At 45.5% G+C, this 19,353-nt stretch overlaps 2 protein-coding genes across 3 annotated transcripts; both read right to left on the minus strand.

Moving 5' to 3' along the window:
* Positions 1-5,974: 5,974 nt before the first annotated feature.
* On the minus strand, positions 5,975-9,968 carry LOC109743491 (serine/threonine-protein phosphatase PP1). Of its 2 annotated transcripts, none has more exons than XM_020302586.4 (3): positions 9,667-9,968; positions 6,831-7,390; positions 5,975-6,283 (listed from the first exon to the last, which is right to left on the minus strand). In XM_020302586.4, exons 1-3 carry the CDS (start codon positions 9,845-9,847, stop codon positions 6,110-6,112), a joined length of 915 nt encoding a protein of 304 aa, XP_020158175.1. In that variant the 5' UTR covers positions 9,848-9,968; the 3' UTR covers positions 5,975-6,109. The 2 variants fall into 2 exon arrangements, with proteins under 2 accessions (XP_020158175.1, XP_073358747.1); XM_073502646.1 differs by having other exon boundaries at positions 6,831-8,055; positions 8,116-9,933.
* Positions 9,969-11,249: 1,281 nt separating this feature from the next.
* Positions 11,250-17,240, minus strand: LOC109743499 (uncharacterized). Its single transcript, XM_020302598.4, has 6 exons — positions 16,776-17,240; positions 13,056-15,851; positions 12,816-12,869; positions 12,317-12,661; positions 12,093-12,219; positions 11,250-11,650 (listed from the first exon to the last, which is right to left on the minus strand). Exons 1-4 carry the CDS (start codon positions 17,169-17,171, stop codon positions 12,401-12,403), a joined length of 3,507 nt encoding a protein of 1,168 aa, XP_020158187.2. The 5' UTR covers positions 17,172-17,240; the 3' UTR covers positions 11,250-11,650; positions 12,093-12,219; positions 12,317-12,400.
* Positions 17,241-19,353: the final 2,113 nt, after the last annotated feature.

The raw sequence follows: 19,353 nt of genomic DNA on the forward strand, positions 1-19,353 counted from the left end.
TACTACATGGTAATCATGGGTGCATCGATGTATCTAGATTCTACTCGTACCTTGCTGAGTTTTAAGGATATTCCCAATGGTTTCTATGTTGAAACCCATAAAGCGAGTGAGGTTGGAAGCCTACTCATGACTCAGCAAAAGGGATTTGAATGAAATCCTAGAGTAAATATCTTCTCTATCTTTTGGATTGTACTATACATACATTATATTAGATACACATTTGGCGTATAAGATAATTTTCTAGAGTCTTGATAAGTTCAAGATATGGCAACATTGCCTGGGTCTCCCTAGTATTGGGATGATGAGAAAATTATTGATGGTCCAATTGGACACAAATCAAACGGTGTGAAGTTTCTAAATTCATTGAATTGTATATGCACGATGTGTGCAAACCGGGAAAGTGATCACAAGGTCATTTTATCTCATGAAAGAGGATGGGCCACTAAATTTCCTTGGATAGGAGATATATATGTGATCCAATTCAACCGTTATATGGGATATTCACATATTTTATAGTGCTTTTGGATGCATCAGTGAGATGGTCCAATGTGTGTCTTATTATAAGGGACCATGCTTTTACATAGTTGGTTGCTCAGATCATTAATTTGAGAGCAAATCAATCCTAGCACAGGATAAAATCCATCAGAATGGATAATGCTGTAAATTTAGTTCATGAGCCTTTGATGATTACTGCCTAGATTGAGGCATAACTGTGGAGCATATTGGTACTTTGTGTACATATCCAGACTGGTCTTGCGGAATCACTTGTCAAGAGGATAAGTTGATAGCAAGATTGCTCCGACAGAATTGTAATCTCCCAACATCTAGTTGGGGACATTGCAATTTTACATACTGCATATACAAATTCAATGAACTGCATATTATATGGTCTCCCCGTTGCAGTTAGTACGTGGAAATGAGTAAGTATTTCCCATCTTCGATAATTCGGTTGTGTTGGATACATACCGATTTCACCACCGCAGCGTACATATATGGGCCCTCATAGAAATTGGGGATCTATGTGAGGTATAATTCTCCGTCAATCATAAAGTACCTGTAGTCCTAAGAAGGGGACTTGTTTATGGCCCGGTGCGCTGATTGTATTTTGATCAGGACATTTTCCGGCATTAGGGAGAGATATGGACCACATTGAATTGCAGAAAATAGATTGAGATGCGAATAGACATCTAGTCCTGAGGTCCACGTACGAATGAGTCTGAACTGGAGGTTCAGAAGATTATCAATTTGCAAAGTATCGTAATAATCTGCCAGTTGCATTTACTAAGTATATAGGTGTCATAAAGTAAAATATTCCCATAGTGAATGTGTCAGAAAGAGTGGATGTGACCCATAGGTCCACTCGGCCACCGAAGAGGAGGAGGAATCTGGACACAAGAGGACAAGGCTTCATGGAAGCGTCCAAGGGGAATGAGGAATCCTCAAACAGTAAATGCAGGTCAACTTCATGTTGATATTCAACCAAGGGTTGAAAGACACCTGAAGGATGTTGGACACATCCAGGACACAGCACGAGTGTGCACACAAATTTTTGTGCTGGGACATCGGAAGGCCTTGACTCAACTGTTGTGGGAAATCACAAAGAGTCAAAAGGTAATGATGAAATCTACACTATGGACATGGATTCGGGAGAATCATATAATAAAGACTACATTATGTCGATATTTATTTATCCTCATGAATTGCAAAAGACCTTGGATTGGATCTAGAACCAAATTCCATGCATGGCTGAGTGTCTAAAATGCTCTAGTTGATCCAAAGGAAGGCAACAATTGAGGATGCGCTCGCTCTCAAGAAGAGGGGGTATTGACCTGATCAGTAATACCCACTCCTCTGGATTTGTTCCCCGGGGGAGCAAATGGGTTTTTTTGTTCATGAGAAATGAAAACCAAGAGGTGGTGAGATATGAAGCGAGTCTTGTAGCACATGGCTTCACGCAGAGACCCTTCATCGTTTAAGATGAAACATGTTCTCCTGTTGTGAGTGGAATAACATTCCGATATTTAATATCACTGGCAGTGAATAATGAATTTGTTTATCAACCAGATGGATGTTGTGACTGCATAGTTGCATGAGTCACTTGATTCATATATCTCTATGATAATTCCTGGTTGAATGAAGATTCTGAATTTATTCGCAACATGTATTGTGAAAGCTTCAAAGGTCATTTTATTACTTGAAGTCGGTAAGGATGTGGTATAACCGACAGAGTGAGTTCCTTTGTCAGAAGGATTACTCAAACAATGATAGTTGCTCATGTATACCCATCAAGAAATCCAAAGAAGGATTTGCACAATTTATGTGTATTTTGATGATCTAAATATCATTGGAACTACACAAAAAATACACGAGACAAGCAAATCATCTTATGACGGAGTTTAAGATGTAAGATTTGGTTGAGACCAAACTTTGCTTGAGTTTGGAACTTGAGCGTATTCCTTCAGGAATACTTATTCACCAGTCTACATGTATCCAAAAGATTGTTGAAAGTTCAACATGGATAAGTGATATCCATTAAAGAACTATGGTTTTGAGATCTCTGAATTACTAGAGATAAGGACCCATTAAGGCCTAATGGCAGTGATGAAGAGATATTTGGACTTGAGTTTCCATATCGCGGTGCGATGAGAGCACACGTGTATCTAGCAAACTGCACCAGGCCTGGTATTTCATTAGAAGTAAATTTATTAGCTGGATATAATGCATCACTTATTAAAAGGCATTGGGTTGGTGTGAAGAATATTTTTAGATATCTTCTGGACACCATAGATCTTGGTTTGTTCTATGAGAAAAAAATCAAGATATGACCATGGTTGGATATTGTGATGTTGGGTATATATTAAATCCCCATAATCCTAGATCACAGACTGGTTTTTGTCTCCTCAAATGAAGGTGTGACCTTCTCTGGGAAGTCGGGAAGACATATTTTAGTGGCTGCATCCACTAGTCATTTTGAAATTGTTGATTTGTATGAACCATCACATGAATGTATGTGACTTCACGGAATGATGAACTTTGTTGAAAGTTCAAGTGGATTGGTTGGTAGGAACCACCCACCATTATCTATGAAGATAATGTTTTGTTTGTATTATGCTGATGCAGACAGGTTATAAAGAGAAACACTAGAATGTGTATGGCTCTAAAGTATTTTATTTCCCATGAGTTGAAAAAAGGTGGAAGATAAATATCTTGCAAATGAAGTCATCCAATAATTTTGGTGATTTATTCACAAAGTCTTTACCAAGTTCTTCATTCCATAAATAAGTTAATAGAATTGATATGAGATGACTTTGTTATTTGCAAGGTTCAGGGGGAGTGCACTCCCGAATGATAACCTGTTCGAGATCTTCAGATCTTTTGTATTGCACTCTTTTCCTTTATGAGTTTTTCCTGAATGGTTTCTCATGAGAGGTTTTCAATGAGGCAATAGTAATAGAAGCATGGTGATATGTCATTTTCTCCTTGTTTTCCCACAGGGTTTTTGGAGGAGTTTTTCATGGCATATTATATGTATCTTCTCATATTTTTTCCCACAAGGTTTTTGGAGGGGATGATTCCAAGTATGATCAGTCATAAGGACAAGCGAGGATTAGGGGGAGTGTTAGGATTTAATTAATTTATAATTAAAGGGATAATCCTCTCTGTACTGCAACGTGCAGATGCTAACCGTTGCGACCTTTCGTCGCATCCCCACGATCGGACGCCTCCCTTCTTTGCATCTGCTCTGGTTGTATATATATGTACTGATCATCGATGAAATAAAGATGAGGTTTTGATCCGTTCATTCACTTCTGACTTACAACAAAAACAATATGGTATCGTTAGATTCATCACACTAATTAGTTAATTATTATTTTCTCTGTAAACTTTTATAAGAGATTTTAGATCACTGGTTACGCAGTAATCACACATCCTCCCTTCCAAGAAAGAACAAGAGAAACAACAATGCAAGTTGGCGGTGGTGGTGGTGCCTATATGTGGCAAAGGCTAGTTTCCCGGCGGTGGCGGTGGGGCCTATTGGTACGAGTGACATCTTTTTCTTTCGGGAAAACTTTCGATCTATTAATATTTGATCATGGCAGTATAACGTATATCAAAAATAATAAAAAATTATAACCAGATACAAAGACCACCTAGCGATGATTAAAAGCATTGAAGCGAGCCGAAGATGTGTCGTTGTTATTGCCCCTCCCTCGCCGGAGCCAGGCAAAACAGAGAACCGCCGCCCGTCTTGTTTTTCTGAATAGGACATAAACCCTAATAACAAAACTCAAAAGAGCATTCAAAACCAGAGCTCTTCCGCCGGCAAAGGTCAGGATCCACCGCGCCTCCATTGTCCTAAGGCCACCTGAGCCGAGACGGGCCGGCAGCGGTGCCGACGGAAGGTAGAGGAACCCTGGGCTTTTTTTAGGTGAGAAGACGGCTGCGAGAGACACATATATAAAGGATGGTCCCTTTTTGTTAGGCTAGGTACGAGTGACATCATCATGCACGTCGCCACGCCGGCCGGCCGGCCATCTCATCATCTCACCCCATGTGAGTGACGTCGCTCCACCTATATGCATGCATGCAAAGCCGCCGCTCCGCCGGCGTCCATCCAGCTGCAGCCCCTACTCCTTCCTTCCGAGGGGTTGGACATTTGGAGTGGTTCTCTACTCTCTAGCTTGATTTCTTAGCAGACATGAGGGAAGTGATTGATTTGGTTTGCATTGGGTGGGCACCTGCACCCCAAAAGTCATGCTCCAGCCAACTCATCCAAAAGTCCGAACTATGGGAGAGGGCCGGACATTATACTCCAACACATCTCTCACGCTGGCCCGCAAATTTGCTCATGACCAATCCGCGGTCAAGGATGCGGGAGTCGGCCATCCGACGCTACCCGCATACATTTAAAACACCATTTCAACTAACCGGACGAAATTCATGTAAACACAGTGGATTTTCATATAAATCGGACGAGATTCGTGCAAACACGACGGATTTTCATTTCATTACAAACATTTAAAACAAAAAAAGCGGCCCGACCCTAAACCTGTCCTACGGCGGCCAGGACATGAGAGACGATTTTGTCGCATGTCGGCGCTGATCTGGTGTAGGCGATCTCGTTGGCGAGCATCTTGATCTTGGCAAGGTACTAGGCCATGCTCAGATTTCCCTTCTTGAGGCTTGTGAATTCAATCCGAGTATTGATAGCTTGAGCTTGGGTTTGGGCAGCAAACGTGGCATGGATCGCTGCCCACATCACCGCCGATGTTTGTAGGGTAACCACCTACGCAAGAATCTCGCGAGAAAGTGAACCCATCAGAAAACCTTGAACTTACTATTGCTGTGCATACCTGAGAACTCGGGCGAAGTTTGTGATCTGTTCTTCCTTCCCATCCTTGGTGGTGGTGAGGGTTTCTGGCGGCACTTGGCTCTCCGGATCAATGCGGTGGCCCATCTGTTCGCCTTTGATTTGAGGCAGGACGATAGCCTTTCACATGAGGAAGTTGTTCCTCGTTAGCTTCTCCTGACGTGGGGGTCCCATGGACATGGAATAGGTAGAGCTAGAGGAGGAAGGTGCAAAGGTGGATGATGATGCAAGGGATGTGGAGAGGGCACTCATGGTCCCATGGACATGGAATAGGTAGAGCTAGAGGAGGAAGGTGCAAAGGTGGATGATGATGCAAGGGATGTGGAGAGGGCACTCATGGTGCTGGATTGGGTGGAGGCGGTGGTCATGGCGAAAGGTTGAGGTCGGGCTTGGCTAGATGCAGTCTCCTTTTGATCTTAGGAAGAAGTCGCTCTGATTACGATGTCTTCTGCCGGCTATGCAACTGATAGGGCAAGGAAATGGGCCGCGCGAGAGGACAAGGAGGGAGCTGAAACTTTCTTCCTATGTGAGCGGTTGGCCAATGGAGGCCGCTCCATATCAACGCCCAAGCCTCCAACTACGGAGTCTCTCGAGACATACATGGATCGTACATATATAACGAATTACAAGCAAATGATTCGAAAGAACCATGGATCTGCGAGGAGAAATATGTACGTGCATGCAAATCTATGAGATCTCCATGATTCTAATCGAGCCTCTAACAACATAAATACTCTGTTAGTCCGCCTGCGCTTTGGCTCTCAAGGGCTTGAGGATCTGGAACGAGCAGAGCAGGCTGGCGTCGACGTTCATCAGCGCGCCGGCGTTGTTGAACTCGCCGCAGTAGTTGGGCGCGGAGAAGATGGTGACCAGTTGCCGATCCGCGAAGAACTCGTACCCATCCTCCACAACCTGTTACATTGTAAATGTGGATTTTTGAAGCTCGGGCTTTAAGACACCTCTTATTTTTAATCTCTACTATTGTTTTGAGATCTGTGCTACACAACTAACTTACTACATAAAATTTTCTTTTTTTTTTCTTTAAAACAAAAAACATACGAACTTCAAACTTTTCAGGACAACAAAATATTCTTACTACAATGTGGGTAAAAACTTTCAGATTTTTTTGTCCGACATAAATATACAAAATGAGATATTTTTGAGTAAAATTAATAATATTTACTATATATGATTCACGAAAGAATCTGAAAGTTTTTTCCCACATTGTAGTAAGAATGTTTTGTTGTCGTGTAAAGTTTGAGGTTCATATGTTGTTCTATTTGTGAGAAACAAAAAGACAAAAATACTTGCACAGATCACGATGCAGAAATGGATGGCTAGATAAGGGGGTGTAGGAAAGCCTATGCTTCCTCAAATGTTAACCGTTATATTGGCATGACAAGAACCGTCAATGACAATGCATAGAGGATGGAGAGGAGAGGGGAGAGGTTTGCAATACCTGGTGGGCGCGGCAAATGAGGTCGAGGTCGTGCTTGTTCAAGAACTCGGCGACCTTGTCGGCTCCAAAGGTGAAGGAGACGCCGCGGTCGTTCTCGCCCCAGCCGGGGCTCTCGCGGTCGGGGTCGGACCAGAGGAGGTCGCAGAGGAGGCCCTGGTCGGGCACGTCAACGGGGCGCTGGATCTCGGCGATCCGGTCGAGGCTGTCGAGGTCCGGGGAGAGGCCGCCGTGCATGCACAGGATCTTCTCGTCGATGAGCGCCGCCACAGGGAGGCAGTTGAAGCAGTCGGTGAAGAGCTTCCAGAGGCGGACGCTGAAGCGGCGCTTGCACTCGTCGTAGAAGCCGTAGATGCGGTTGATGGAGGCGCACTCGTGGTTGCCCCGCAGCAGGAAGAAGTTGTCCGGGAACTTGATCTTGTACGCTAGCAGTAGGCAGATGGTCTCGATGCTCTGCTTGCCCCGGTCCACGTAGTCGCCCAGGAACAGGTAGTTGGCGCTCGGCGGCAGCCCGCCGTAGTCGAACAGCCGGAGCAGGTCCGAGAACTGCCCGTGGATGTCGCCTGACACGTACACATGCATGCACAAAAGCACGTCAAAATCATTTTTTTCCATACCATGCAGCAGAGTTGTATGTATAATCATTAAGAAGGGAATTGGTTGGGAGAAGTGGTTTCCATCAATTACGAGGCGCCTGTGATGATTTCTTCAGTCCCAAGATGTTGTGTCAGCTCAGTATCTCAGAGGTGCTCATAGAAATGTGACGTGCGTGTGTGCGTTCATAGGAATAAGTGTATGTGTGTGTGAGCATTTACGATTATGCTATATGTTAAGAAAACACAACCCCAAACAAGTGACACCACAAAACCAAAAAGACATAAGGATTACCACTCAGGACTTGGCGATCCACAACCCGAAGACAGCCAAAACAAACCCAGACTCGAGATTATATCACAAAGCAAGAAACATTCACCACAAGAGCTTGAACATCACAACAGACCCCAACTTGACTACTATGACGAAACAATTTTCAACACTTAGATGCACCACCACTAGTAGAAAAAGAGGCTTCCATACGCCCCCATTAGTCCCCAAAATAATCGAACCGCGACCAAAGGGGTCTTTAGTCGCGGTTCGGGAGGAGACCCGCGACCAACTATCTGGGCCCAGCGCGCGCTGGCGGACGGGGGGGGCTTTAGTTAGTCCCGGTTGGCCTGGCCAACCGGGACTAAAGGTCCTCAGGCCGGCCCGAAGACCTTTAGTCCCGGTTGGTCTGGCCAACCGCGACTAAAGGGATTTGAGGCCTCATTTTCAAACTCTACCCCCCGCCCGTGGATCGCCTTTTCAGTTTTAGAAAAAACAAAAGAAAATGATGGAAATGTCAAAAAAATAAAATAAAATAAGTTTCCCATGTGATATGTGGTCTAGTTGTTGGGAAAATTTAGAAATATGAATTTCGACTTTATTTGCAAAATCTCTCTGGAATTTCTTAAAATGGACATAACTTTTGCATACGAACTCGGATGAAAAAGTTTTTTATATGAAAAATCATCTACTCGAAAAGTTACATCCGAATTTAACTGGGGGAACCCCGTTAAACATTTTCAAAATCCTCAAAAACCTAACAGAAAAAAAGATACGGGGCTTTTAAGATCTGGAGAGGCAAAAAAATCAAAAAAATTCAAACTGTGGTCAAACAATGGTCAAACTAATTATTCTAGAATATTAGTGTTACTAAATAATTATTTCAGTTTTTTTTTAATTTTGGTCAAATCTGGTCAAACTGTGGTCAAACAGTGGTCAAACAATGGTCAAACTAATTATTCCAGAAATATTAGTGTTACTAAATAATTATTGTTTTTTAAAACAATAGTTTCAAACTCAAACAGTGAAATGTGTCACTTCATGCTCAAGCTAAATTCCTGAGGGTTAATAGAATTGACATCCTACTATTGTCAGGAAAACAACAAGTGCAGACTTGGAAACGAGGGAGAATAGAACCCGGAAGTTAAGCGTGCTCAGGCTGGAGTAGTGAGAGGATGGGTGACTGTCCGGGAAGTTAGATGATTTGAATTGATGAGGGGTGATTAGAGATTAGAGGTTAAATTAAGCAGTGATGAGGGGTGGTGATTAGAGATTAGAGGTTAAAATAATTCAGAAATTTGAAAATAAAAAAAATTCCTAAAAAAAACTGCGGAGGAGGCTTTTAGTCCCGGTTAGCCACGAGAACCGGGACTAAAGCCTTTAGTCGCGGTTCGTAAGAGGCGCGACTAAAGGGGGGTCTTTAGTCGCGCATATTTAGTCCCGGTTGCACAGCCGGGACTAAAGGCCTTTGCAAACCGGGACTAAAGGCCTTTTTTCTATCAGTGCACGTACATGAGACTAGGTGTCTCATCGCCGAGCAACGAGGCCACATGTCCGACACCGTCTAACCAGCCGTCACCCGAGGGGAGCAGCAGACCAATAATCCTACACCTACGTAACCACCTACGTAATGTTACTTAATCTTCCTAATAATTTAATTCTCCTACGGTGGTGAGAGACGAACCGAGCCCGGATCTGGGCGAGGAGCCGGCCAGCCCTGATCCGCTCCATGACGACCAACCCCCGCCACCGGCCGCAAGGAGGCGAGGCCACAGGGACGGGGACCCACGGACCGCGGCACACGGCTGCAGGCCATGCACGCACGCGCACCGCGAGCACCCAAAAATCCAGAACCCCACGTACGACGTCAATCAAAACTAACTGAATCCACCCATCGACAATGCATGCATGCATGGCGGCACGAGAGCTTGCTCCCGTGCGTCCGACTCCGGCGGACTCCGGCGACTCGACTCACCGCAGACGTTGATGGGGGCCTCCAGCTCGAGGAGGTTGGGCTGGGAGAGGAAGATGCCCTTGGCGGTGACGCAGAGGTGCCGGATCTCCGCCTCGCTCAGCTGCACCTTCTTGCCGGGCGCCTTGCCCTTCTTCCCGTCCAGGAGCCGCCGGATCAGCTCGTCCACGGCGTGCCCGTCCATCGACGATCTCTATCTCCTTGCCGCTGCGCTCGTGGTGGAGAATGTCGGGCTGGGAGAGAGGAGAGGAGGAGAGCGTCCGTGCGCCCGTGTCCATGGCTTTGGTTCGTTTTATGGCCCGGCGATGCTTGGCTCGCAGAGGCCCTGCCAAACAAGGACCTGAGACCCTGGTACGAGTGGCAAATGGGGGTGAGCCTGTCACTAATCCTCGCGCCTAATATTATATGCACCGTGACCATATCATCTCTCCTATAAATAAACTCGCCCGCCGAAAGATGGTCTCACCGCTGTGTTGAAATATATTGTACTGCCATGATTAAAGATGAATAGATCGGAAGTTTTTTTGAAAAAAAAATAGGCTGTGTGTTTCGGTCACTTTTTTCTCATCCGTCTGCTCAACGCCATGCTGTTTGCCGAGCTGCCGCCGCCTCGGTCTTCCATCTGAATGTGCCTTCTACTTCAACGCCAGAAACCCCCACATCCCCGACCGGTTTTTTTGAGGGAGTATATTTTTCCTTCCGTGACATGCACTACTTTAACTGGCAGCAACGATCGAAAGAGTAGTCGCAACTCGCACGGTGCATGCTCCATGGATATGGCATCGGTCGATCGATCGATCTCGTTCTCACGTCACATGTTTGTTGCTTTCTTTCTTTCTTGGCACCCCATTAATTCACCTATATATAACTCCAAAGTCTGTCGGACGAAAATGAACTCATGTTCCATTGTAAAACCGCACATTTTTGTGGAGTGGAAAACCACACATATTCTCCATTTAAAAATGAGGTGTAACACACACTATACTAGAATACACAAAATTATCAAGAAAACAGTCTTGCGCCCAGCGTATGTGAACCTGCAAACTGAGTGTTGACACGTCTTTCTTTGATCAACTGCACAAGTCCTCAGCGAAAGTGCTCTGCACACGATGGTCTACGGACGATTCAGGCACGATGCCTAATGTGAACGGCAGTGATTAGGAAAATAATGCAATCTAACGGCTGATTAGACCCGTCGTGCGAAGATCGATCGGGCAGAAGGTTGTCGTCCCTATAGCAGTGCTCAGTCCTCGGAGATGATGGAGGTGAAGCCATGGCGGGTTCTGACATGCTTAGTTCATCACATGCTTGATGTGGCGACAGCGGAAGCGGCGGCCCTTCTGAATGGCCTGAGGTTTATTGAATCTCCGTGTTGCAAGCGAGCGATTGCGTAATCGGACTCACTTCAGCTGCTTGATTCTCGCAACGGAGTGACAGAGATTTGGAGCCCCTGTGATTCCATATTGGTTGACAGAGCGCTACGTTTTCGGTGTCATTTGCACACTGCAGAGGGTTTTTTGCTTCTTCTTATTAGGGAGTAAATCTACATCATTTAGATTGTCTGATCAAAAACAAATACGAGGAGATGATTGCAGATAATTCGTTGGAGAAAACCCAGTTCAGCCAGCCAAGAAGAAGATCGTCAGGTAGCAGAGCACAGCCGTTTGTCAAATGCAAAAAAAGACGGTGCCTCGATCGGGCGACCCAATCAGAAAATCGGTTGCATTACACAGCATAGACCGTGCAACACCGCCGTCCTGATTCCTCCGTGTTCACGTGAAAACCAACCGTTGTTGGGCAAGGTGAAGCAGAGCAGAGCAGGCATGTGACCACCTCGCCACTTTCTGCCTTTTGAACTTCGGCAACCCGAGGGCGGGTCTTCATGTGCTTCGACATTCTGCGGTGCGTCGCAGATCTCCGTCCTAGAAGGAGCGGCGGGCGGGGCATGGCGACCTCGAGCTTCCACGTTTTTTCTCCGGGGAAAAGGCTGCATGCAATGCAAAGTGTTCAGGGTTATTTCTCAAAGATTTGTCTCAACCATGCATGTATGTATGAATGAATTAACTAACGACCATGTATGTATGGCAAACATGAGAGAAAGAAAGGATTCGTGGGCATCATATGGAGTTGGAGGGGCAATACTTTGTTCCAAACACCACTATTCTGTGCAACACATCATCCAGCGACCGGACGCCTTTTCTCGCTTTATACAAATATATATACAAGGCTAAGAGTATTTCACCAAACACGAGTTTCAGCGCCAGGGTTGTAACAGGCCACAGCGGGGTTTGGCTCATCTGTGGTGGGTGGATCTAAACAAAACAAATCCTAAAACCATCGGTTAAACACTACCAAACGATGTCACCGATGATGATCCATCACAATGACACAGCAAGAGTAAAAGTGCAGAGCTGCAGCCATATATGTACCTGTATCTCTGACTCTGCAGTATTCTTGTACTAGTAGCTACATCAGCAGCTCGGCAGCATAAATAAATCCCAGGAGCACAAGCAAAACACCTCTGACAGGAATCATGCCTTGAGCGCGGAACACATACTGAAGAATAAGAAACAGATAAAGTTATACGTATCTCACGAAAAGAGAGCGATGTTGAGAAATGAAGAGAGTGCAAAACTACTGTTACAAAGGTTACCTGCTGGCTGCTGCATGCACGTCCTGGAAGTGAGTAGAGTTACGCCTGGACCACTCATCAAAACCTTAGACTCCCCCAAGTGCATCACGGCACGTTGGCTTCTTTCTCGGCAACGTGTCCTGCTGACACGATCTGCAAAGCTGTGCCTCCGACGAGCCATGCTGTCAGCTCTGGTTGCTGCTCGAGGTGTTTGAGGGGGGATGTGCTTCCATCCCTTGTCTCCGCACCGTATACGAATGGAAGCCGCAGGGTAAGAAAGCTCTCGGGTGGAAGGAGAACTCGGCATCCAAGACTGAACGATCCTTGTTGATCACGGTCAGATACATTTGATGGCAGACATGACCTCTGATGCCCAAAAGGAAAAACAAGGAATCCATTAGTAATAAATACGATAATGCACGAGTTCACATGATCTGTATTACTACGATTTACTAATTCATTTGGTCAGCATTGAAGTGTTTAGAAGATCACATAGGTATTGTTGATTGATTGTACCCACCTCAAACTGCACGAGTGGGCAGCTAGCCAACAGGACAGGGAAATCAGGCGTCACCTGCGCCGGAAAGCAACATCAGTGGAATGACATAAAGATCAGTTATATAGATACTGCAATGTTAAGCAGGGAGTGCTTAAAGATCAGTATTAGAAATAAAATTTTAACATCTATCAATCTATGTTCCCAATGTAAATCATCAAAAAAATGCTGATAAAAGAACTGTAGCTTGAAAAATAAACTTACGATAAAAATCCGTTGAAGTTGTGACACAGCACCAGCAACTTTTACATCTTGATGCCCCTTCCCATCTGAGCTTTTGCAATGTGGGCAGTGCATATATATCGGCAGATTTCTGTTCAAAAGTGAATATGCTTCTCCACCATCATCAGCTGTAATGTATTGAAGATAATGCTCTCCCTTTCTGACAGTATGTGCATCTGACAGAATATGAGCAGGCCGCAAGGTTTCTCCATCAACGCCGGGCTGAAGCAATTGCTGCCTGCTATTTCTCCCTGATGATTCCATTGGCCTATTGGATTTCCGCCCATTGTTTCCATTTCCTGTAGTTGCTGCCGACTTAGATGCATTTGGGGGCAACTTTTGTGAACTGTGCTTACTTTCTGCTTCATTGTTTTGATAAGATCTTTCATAATCAATTTCCTTAAGATACTTCTCTGACAGTAAGAAACGGTGACCATACGAGCACTCATGCTCAAATCCCACATATACTACAAACTGTTGTATGGTTTGGGCAGCTTCTTTAGTCTCATTTCCAACAGTAACTGGCACTATGTTGCCCCCGATCTGTAGAAAGGGCTTCCCATCAGCAGTTTCACTGCTCATATTGTTGCTCATCTTCTCAGATTCATTTTCAGCTACAGGTCCTTGACTGAGAGCTGCATTGGTTCGGCCATTAGTCTGTTCCGCTGCGCTCACTTGCCGTTCATCTTTTCGGCCAGCAGGTTTTGGTGGTCTCTTCAGCTGGAGAGCAGGAAACTCAGAATCTTTAGTTGTGCTGCCAGCAACAACTTCAGCAAAAGGCTTTTTCATAGTAAAATTTGGATGACCTTTACCAAAACTAATAGCTGAGTTGTTCGTTGATTGCACTTCAGGTTGTTTTCTGGGATTTTCAAGCTTTGCAGATCTAATTTCTGGTGCGGCTTGGTTTGTGATGGACTTTACTTCTCTAGAAACAGCAGGTGGAATCTGGGGGTTCACATTAGATGTCATGGAGGAAGATTTAGTGGCAGCATGGGTGCCATTTTTTCCTTGTCCTTTGCCAAGAGATATTGTCCACTTCAAAAGATACTTGTCCTTTGAGCAAAATCCAGCTTGGAGCAACCCTTTCGTTGGCTTGTAATATCTTGCTCCTCCAAGGCGCACCAAACGCCAAGAGGATGCCGGAAATGAACTAGCATCAACCCCCCTCGGTAGCACAAGGGTGGGTAGTAGATCCTCACAATTGGAGAAGCAGTTAAATGATACATTGGCTGTCTCAAAGTCAAAAGGATCATCTCTAAGGCGACGCGACCGTCCACAGGCACATGCATGGAGGAAGACGTAACCACTAGAATGTTGTTCGACAGCATCTGATGAAGATAATTTACCATGGCGCTGGTGCTTGCATGGCCTGCCAGTAAGGCTGACAGCATCGCATTGCTGCCTTCCAGCTTCCCATATTGTTTTGCATTCATCTTCTAGCTTCTTGGAGAATACCTTGACAGCCGGTCCTTTGACTGTTGAGTGAAAGGATCGCAATGCTTTCTGTAGCTGCACTTCATGCACGCTAGTTGGGTAAAAGTCAGGCAAATCTTTCAAGTACACCTCCTTAGCAACTGGAAGCACCTTTTGGCACCACGATGAGGAAAATTTCATGTTAAGCCCTTTGTTGCTTTCCAAGCAAGATAAAGCAGTTTCAATAGCACTAGATTGCTCGTTCTTCAAACTAGAACTTGCATGAGTAGATGATCCCCTCGCACTTTCGGAATTATCGATCCCATCTTTTGCACTAATCAGTCCAGATATAATAGATGTACTAATGGAGAACCATTTATCAAAACTAGGGAGATCAGGAACACTAACTGGCTTCCCAGATGATGCGGACGCAGCTGCTGCAGCTGCTGCCGCAGCCACCATACCGACACCAGCAACAGAGCCAGCAGACGCATTGCCTGAATACCCGCCTTTCCCTCTCAGTCCGTCGGACTGCCGAAATATAAAATCCTTGATCAACTGAACATCTTCGTGGTTTGCAGATTGGCAGTTGTTTTCTAGTGAAGCGGCATCCAACGATGACTTGGAGCTGAAAGAATCTTCAAACAGTCCTGCGATGATATCCAGTGGCTCCTGTTTCTTATTAATTGAGCGGTCCAACAGGGCAACAACTCTGGATGAATCAAGTGAGAACAAAGGAAGATGGCTCACGTTACCAGCACCCCTTGGACCATTATGCCCTGACTCCAGACCGGTAAGTGTCCGGCACCTCTTCAGCAAGAACCGGATCTGACCTTCCAGAGACAAATGCAGCTTCTTGGTGAAACTACCCTCAGATTTGCTGGCTGGTCGGGCGAGCATTACCACTGAGCCAGAACCTTTTGAAGTGCCAGAAGCCTGATTTGATGAAGATGTCTCCCCCATATCATCCAAACTTGTTGCAGCACTTGGACCATCAATGATATCATCCTCAAAGACAAAGAGGACAACAGGGATGCATTGGCCTGGCAACACAGAAGCATGCGAACCGGTTCCTGACATCAACGAGATGGCTGAGGGTTGGTGTCCCGAGTGACCTCCACGGCGTGCCGGAGGGGAGATTGATGAAGCCCTGCGGGTAGGCCGAGTCGGGGTGCCAGAAGGAGTAGCTTTGGATGGTGTCCCTGGCGTGCCAGAAGGAGCAGCTTTGGATGGCGTTCCCGGTGCTACTAGTGACCTCACAAATGGTGCAAAAGCATGCTTCGAAGATTGCAGCAGCCTAAAACTCTTCAAGGTCTGTGTGTCAAACCGGAAGCCTTCTTGGAGAAATATTATTACATGGCAAACCTAGAATTTCCCAAAAAAATATAAAAGCAGATATCAGAATCAACCTTCAAATAAGTGAATCTTAAACTTCAATTAGCCACCTCTGTTTCCAAAGCTATTTATCATTACATTGGTGAATGAAACAAACAGAATAATAATAAGGGAGGTATCGCACTGAACTCTATTATCTTTATGATCAGCACTAAATCTTAGATGCCATTACATGTAAGTTGTAAGCAAGTAAAACTGTTGGAGGTGTAGCTCTGAGATGCCAGCTCTGCATAGACCAAGTAAACCAAAGTAAGTCCCTAGCTATTATTATCAAAGCTACTAGTAGTTGTGACCCTGCCATGTCTGGATCGCGGGAATTTCCACAAACTTAGCATCCATCTGCGACGGTATTAGTTCCCCCAATACTCTATTAAAAATGATGCAGTGTCACACCAGGGAAATAGTGCCAACCCTTCCACCTTAGCACCAAATTTCCAAAACCAGGTAAATTTTTGCAAATCAACAGTCACTTCATGTTCAGGTTACATTTTGCGAATGAGGATGAGAAAACAGTCCTATTTGCAACTAATCACTGGAACTTGTAGCAGTCAGCATAAGAATCGTAACACCCAGTCGAAAAGGCTATGCACTTGACCACCTACAATGGCCAAATGTCCAAGCAGGCATAATAAGAAATATTATGTGCAGTCTGAACTTTGAATACAGCGTATCAAAAATTATGCCCCCAGATTCTTCTCAAGTTTCGCTCTTTTGCATCAGTAGCTAGCAAGCACAATAGTTTCATCGCAACACTGCGAGAAAGCCTTATATGACCAAGACGGCATAGCAGTCAGGCAAGCACAAAATCTGATGGCTTCAGAGTTAAGAGTAGCATCTGGTGAGCAGTGAGCTTAATCCATCCATGGCTGAATCACAGTGAGGGGCAGCACTCACCGAGAACATGAAGAGCATCTCCGGGAGGTCGCCGCCGCCGGTGCTCCCGCCGCCCGCCTCCCGCGGCGGGGGCGGGGCCGGGGAGGCGAGGTGGAGGAAGACCATCCTCCTGTCCCCGTCGCGGTGGTACCTGACGCCCCTGGCGAGGGTCCTGGCCGAGCCGCCGGGGGAGAACACGGGGGCGTCGAGGATCCGGTCCGCGAGGCGCGCGGCGGCGCCCCCCGCGCCGCCCACGAAGCCGACGACGACCACGCCGCCGTCGTGCGGCGGCGAGGCGGCCGCGGCCGGGGAGGGGGAGGGGGCGGAGGCGGGGGGAGGCGCGCGGGAGAGGACCCGCACGGCGGAGGAGGGGGGCGCCTGAGGCGGCGACGGCGACGGCGGCGGCCGCGGCTCCATCGCCGGCGGCGGTCGCGGCGCGCGAGGAAGGAAGCCAAGTAGTTTCCGGGAAGTCGTTCGCTTTGGCGTTTGGTCGCTCTTTGGGTTTGCGACTTGACATAAATAAAAACTTCTACTTATTACGCTGAAATAACTAAGTCTATAATATGTGAACAAATAAATACGTAGCAACTAGTAAATCTATGTGTTAAGCCAAAATATAGAGGCATGAATGTGTCTTGCAAGTTGTTCTTTCTCCGGATTTGATGGTCTAGGGTTATGGCAACTCCAATGCGGATCACTGAAACGAACACACCAAACATTTTTACATAACAAAAGTAATTAGCCTATTCTACTCTTCGCCGGTCATGGGCACGTCCATGTTTCAAGTCCTACTCTTCGCTGGACGTGGGCACGTCCGTGTCCACGCCCTACTCTCCACCGGAGTCCGCCGCCTGGCTGTGGATGTCACGATGAAAGTGAAGTCGACAATCGACGTTGATACGTGACTTGACATAAAAACTTTTATTACTTCAGCCAAGACAATAGATCTATGTGAGTTAAATACTAAGTGAACACCAATTAGTTTGGATCGGATGGGAGTAATAAAATCTATGCTAAGCCCAAATTGAGGCATGGATATATCTTTGCAAGTTATATTTTCTTTGGATTTGATGTTCTAGGGTGACCTAATAGTGTTGCAGTGGGATCAGAGACGAGATGGTTGTTCATGAAGCACAAAGCCGCAAAGCAAAATTGGACAATGCATCGATCGACTATGCTTGGTGTAAGCTCAATGTAGGACGTGGTGCTCCGTGAGGTGGCGACGGCGTGGCATCCACCATGTCTAGAGTAAGAGAATGAAAGAAAGAGGTGAAGTGAAATTTCTCCTAACAATTCCTTTTGGTAGGATTGTACTCTCTCCGTCTGGAAACACTTGTCGGAGAAATGGATAAAGATGGATGTATCAAGAACTAAAATGCGTCTAGATACATCCATTTCTCCTACAAATATTTTCGGACGGAGAGAGTATTTTTCTTTGCTTCGAGATGACATTAATATAAGCAGCACAGATTTTTTTATAGCTAATTTAACTAGCATTTAGTTTCTATATTATTTAAGAAGAAAAATCATTTCCCCTCCTTCAGTCTTTGGGCTATACCTCCCAAGCCCATCATCCTTTCCACCTCTCTTCTATTAGTGCAATGGTGTGGCCTAGTTGGCGTTGCACATGGGCCTTGTCCTAGATAGGATGTTGCATCCCAATCATATGCCCGATTTAAATGACACTTCATCTTCTCTATTAGTCGTAACCCATCGTAGATCACCAGACGGAGTTGCATATCACCAGGTATTGTGGCGAATTCGCTAGCGGCAATGGGGAAGGCCCCACCAAAAGCTTTCAGGAGCCGTGATTACTGATGATTGTCAAAAGTTGATGACTTCTTTCAGCAAGGCCGCTGTCATTGTGCCCGAAAAAGTAATGTCACAGCGCATTGGTTGGCCCTAGCTAGTTACTGGTGGAACTTCCCGAGGAGTGGCGTGATCATCCTCCTGATTTCTTTAATCTCTTCTCTTGTAACGGACATGACTACTATTTAATAATCGTCACCGAAGTTCAAAAAAAAAGTTTCATATCACCATATGAGAGTACGATTTCAAAATAGGGAGGCAAATCATTGGTGGCTTAATTTGACTTTGACGATTAAGCCATGTTTGGCAATGTGGTGATTTATAATTTGCTTCTCCAACTTCTTCTGTCTATTTTTCCACGCGGGCTCGATTATGCAGTTGCATTATGCTATACTTATCTTATAGTTTGTTGTAAAAAAGCCACGAAAATGACTTAAATAAAGATAATTGGTAGCAGGTCGACGAAAGATGATTATCGTAAACATATGAGTTATCTTAAGTGAACAATCAATAAATGGCGGAGGCACCGTGGCATGTGTTGCCTTGTACTCCTTCCGATCCACTATATGACCGACATATGGTTCATCAATAATTTTCTCTAAGTTTGATTTAGGACAAACCTAAAACTGCAAATATTTTGGAGCGAAGAGAGTGTCTATGCAACTGGCTCCAATATAAAATAACCTTCGCCGCATAGGCATCACGAATGGCGCATGGAAAAGCCCTACACAAATTGAAGTCTTAGTGAGCTTCCATGAGACAATGCCCGGGGAAGAATTATGATAGAATG

Source organism: Aegilops tauschii, chromosome 6, assembly GCF_002575655.3.
Source record: "Aegilops tauschii subsp. strangulata cultivar AL8/78 chromosome 6, Aet v6.0, whole genome shotgun sequence".
Classification (NCBI taxonomy): Eukaryota; Viridiplantae; Streptophyta; class Magnoliopsida; order Poales; family Poaceae; genus Aegilops; species Aegilops tauschii.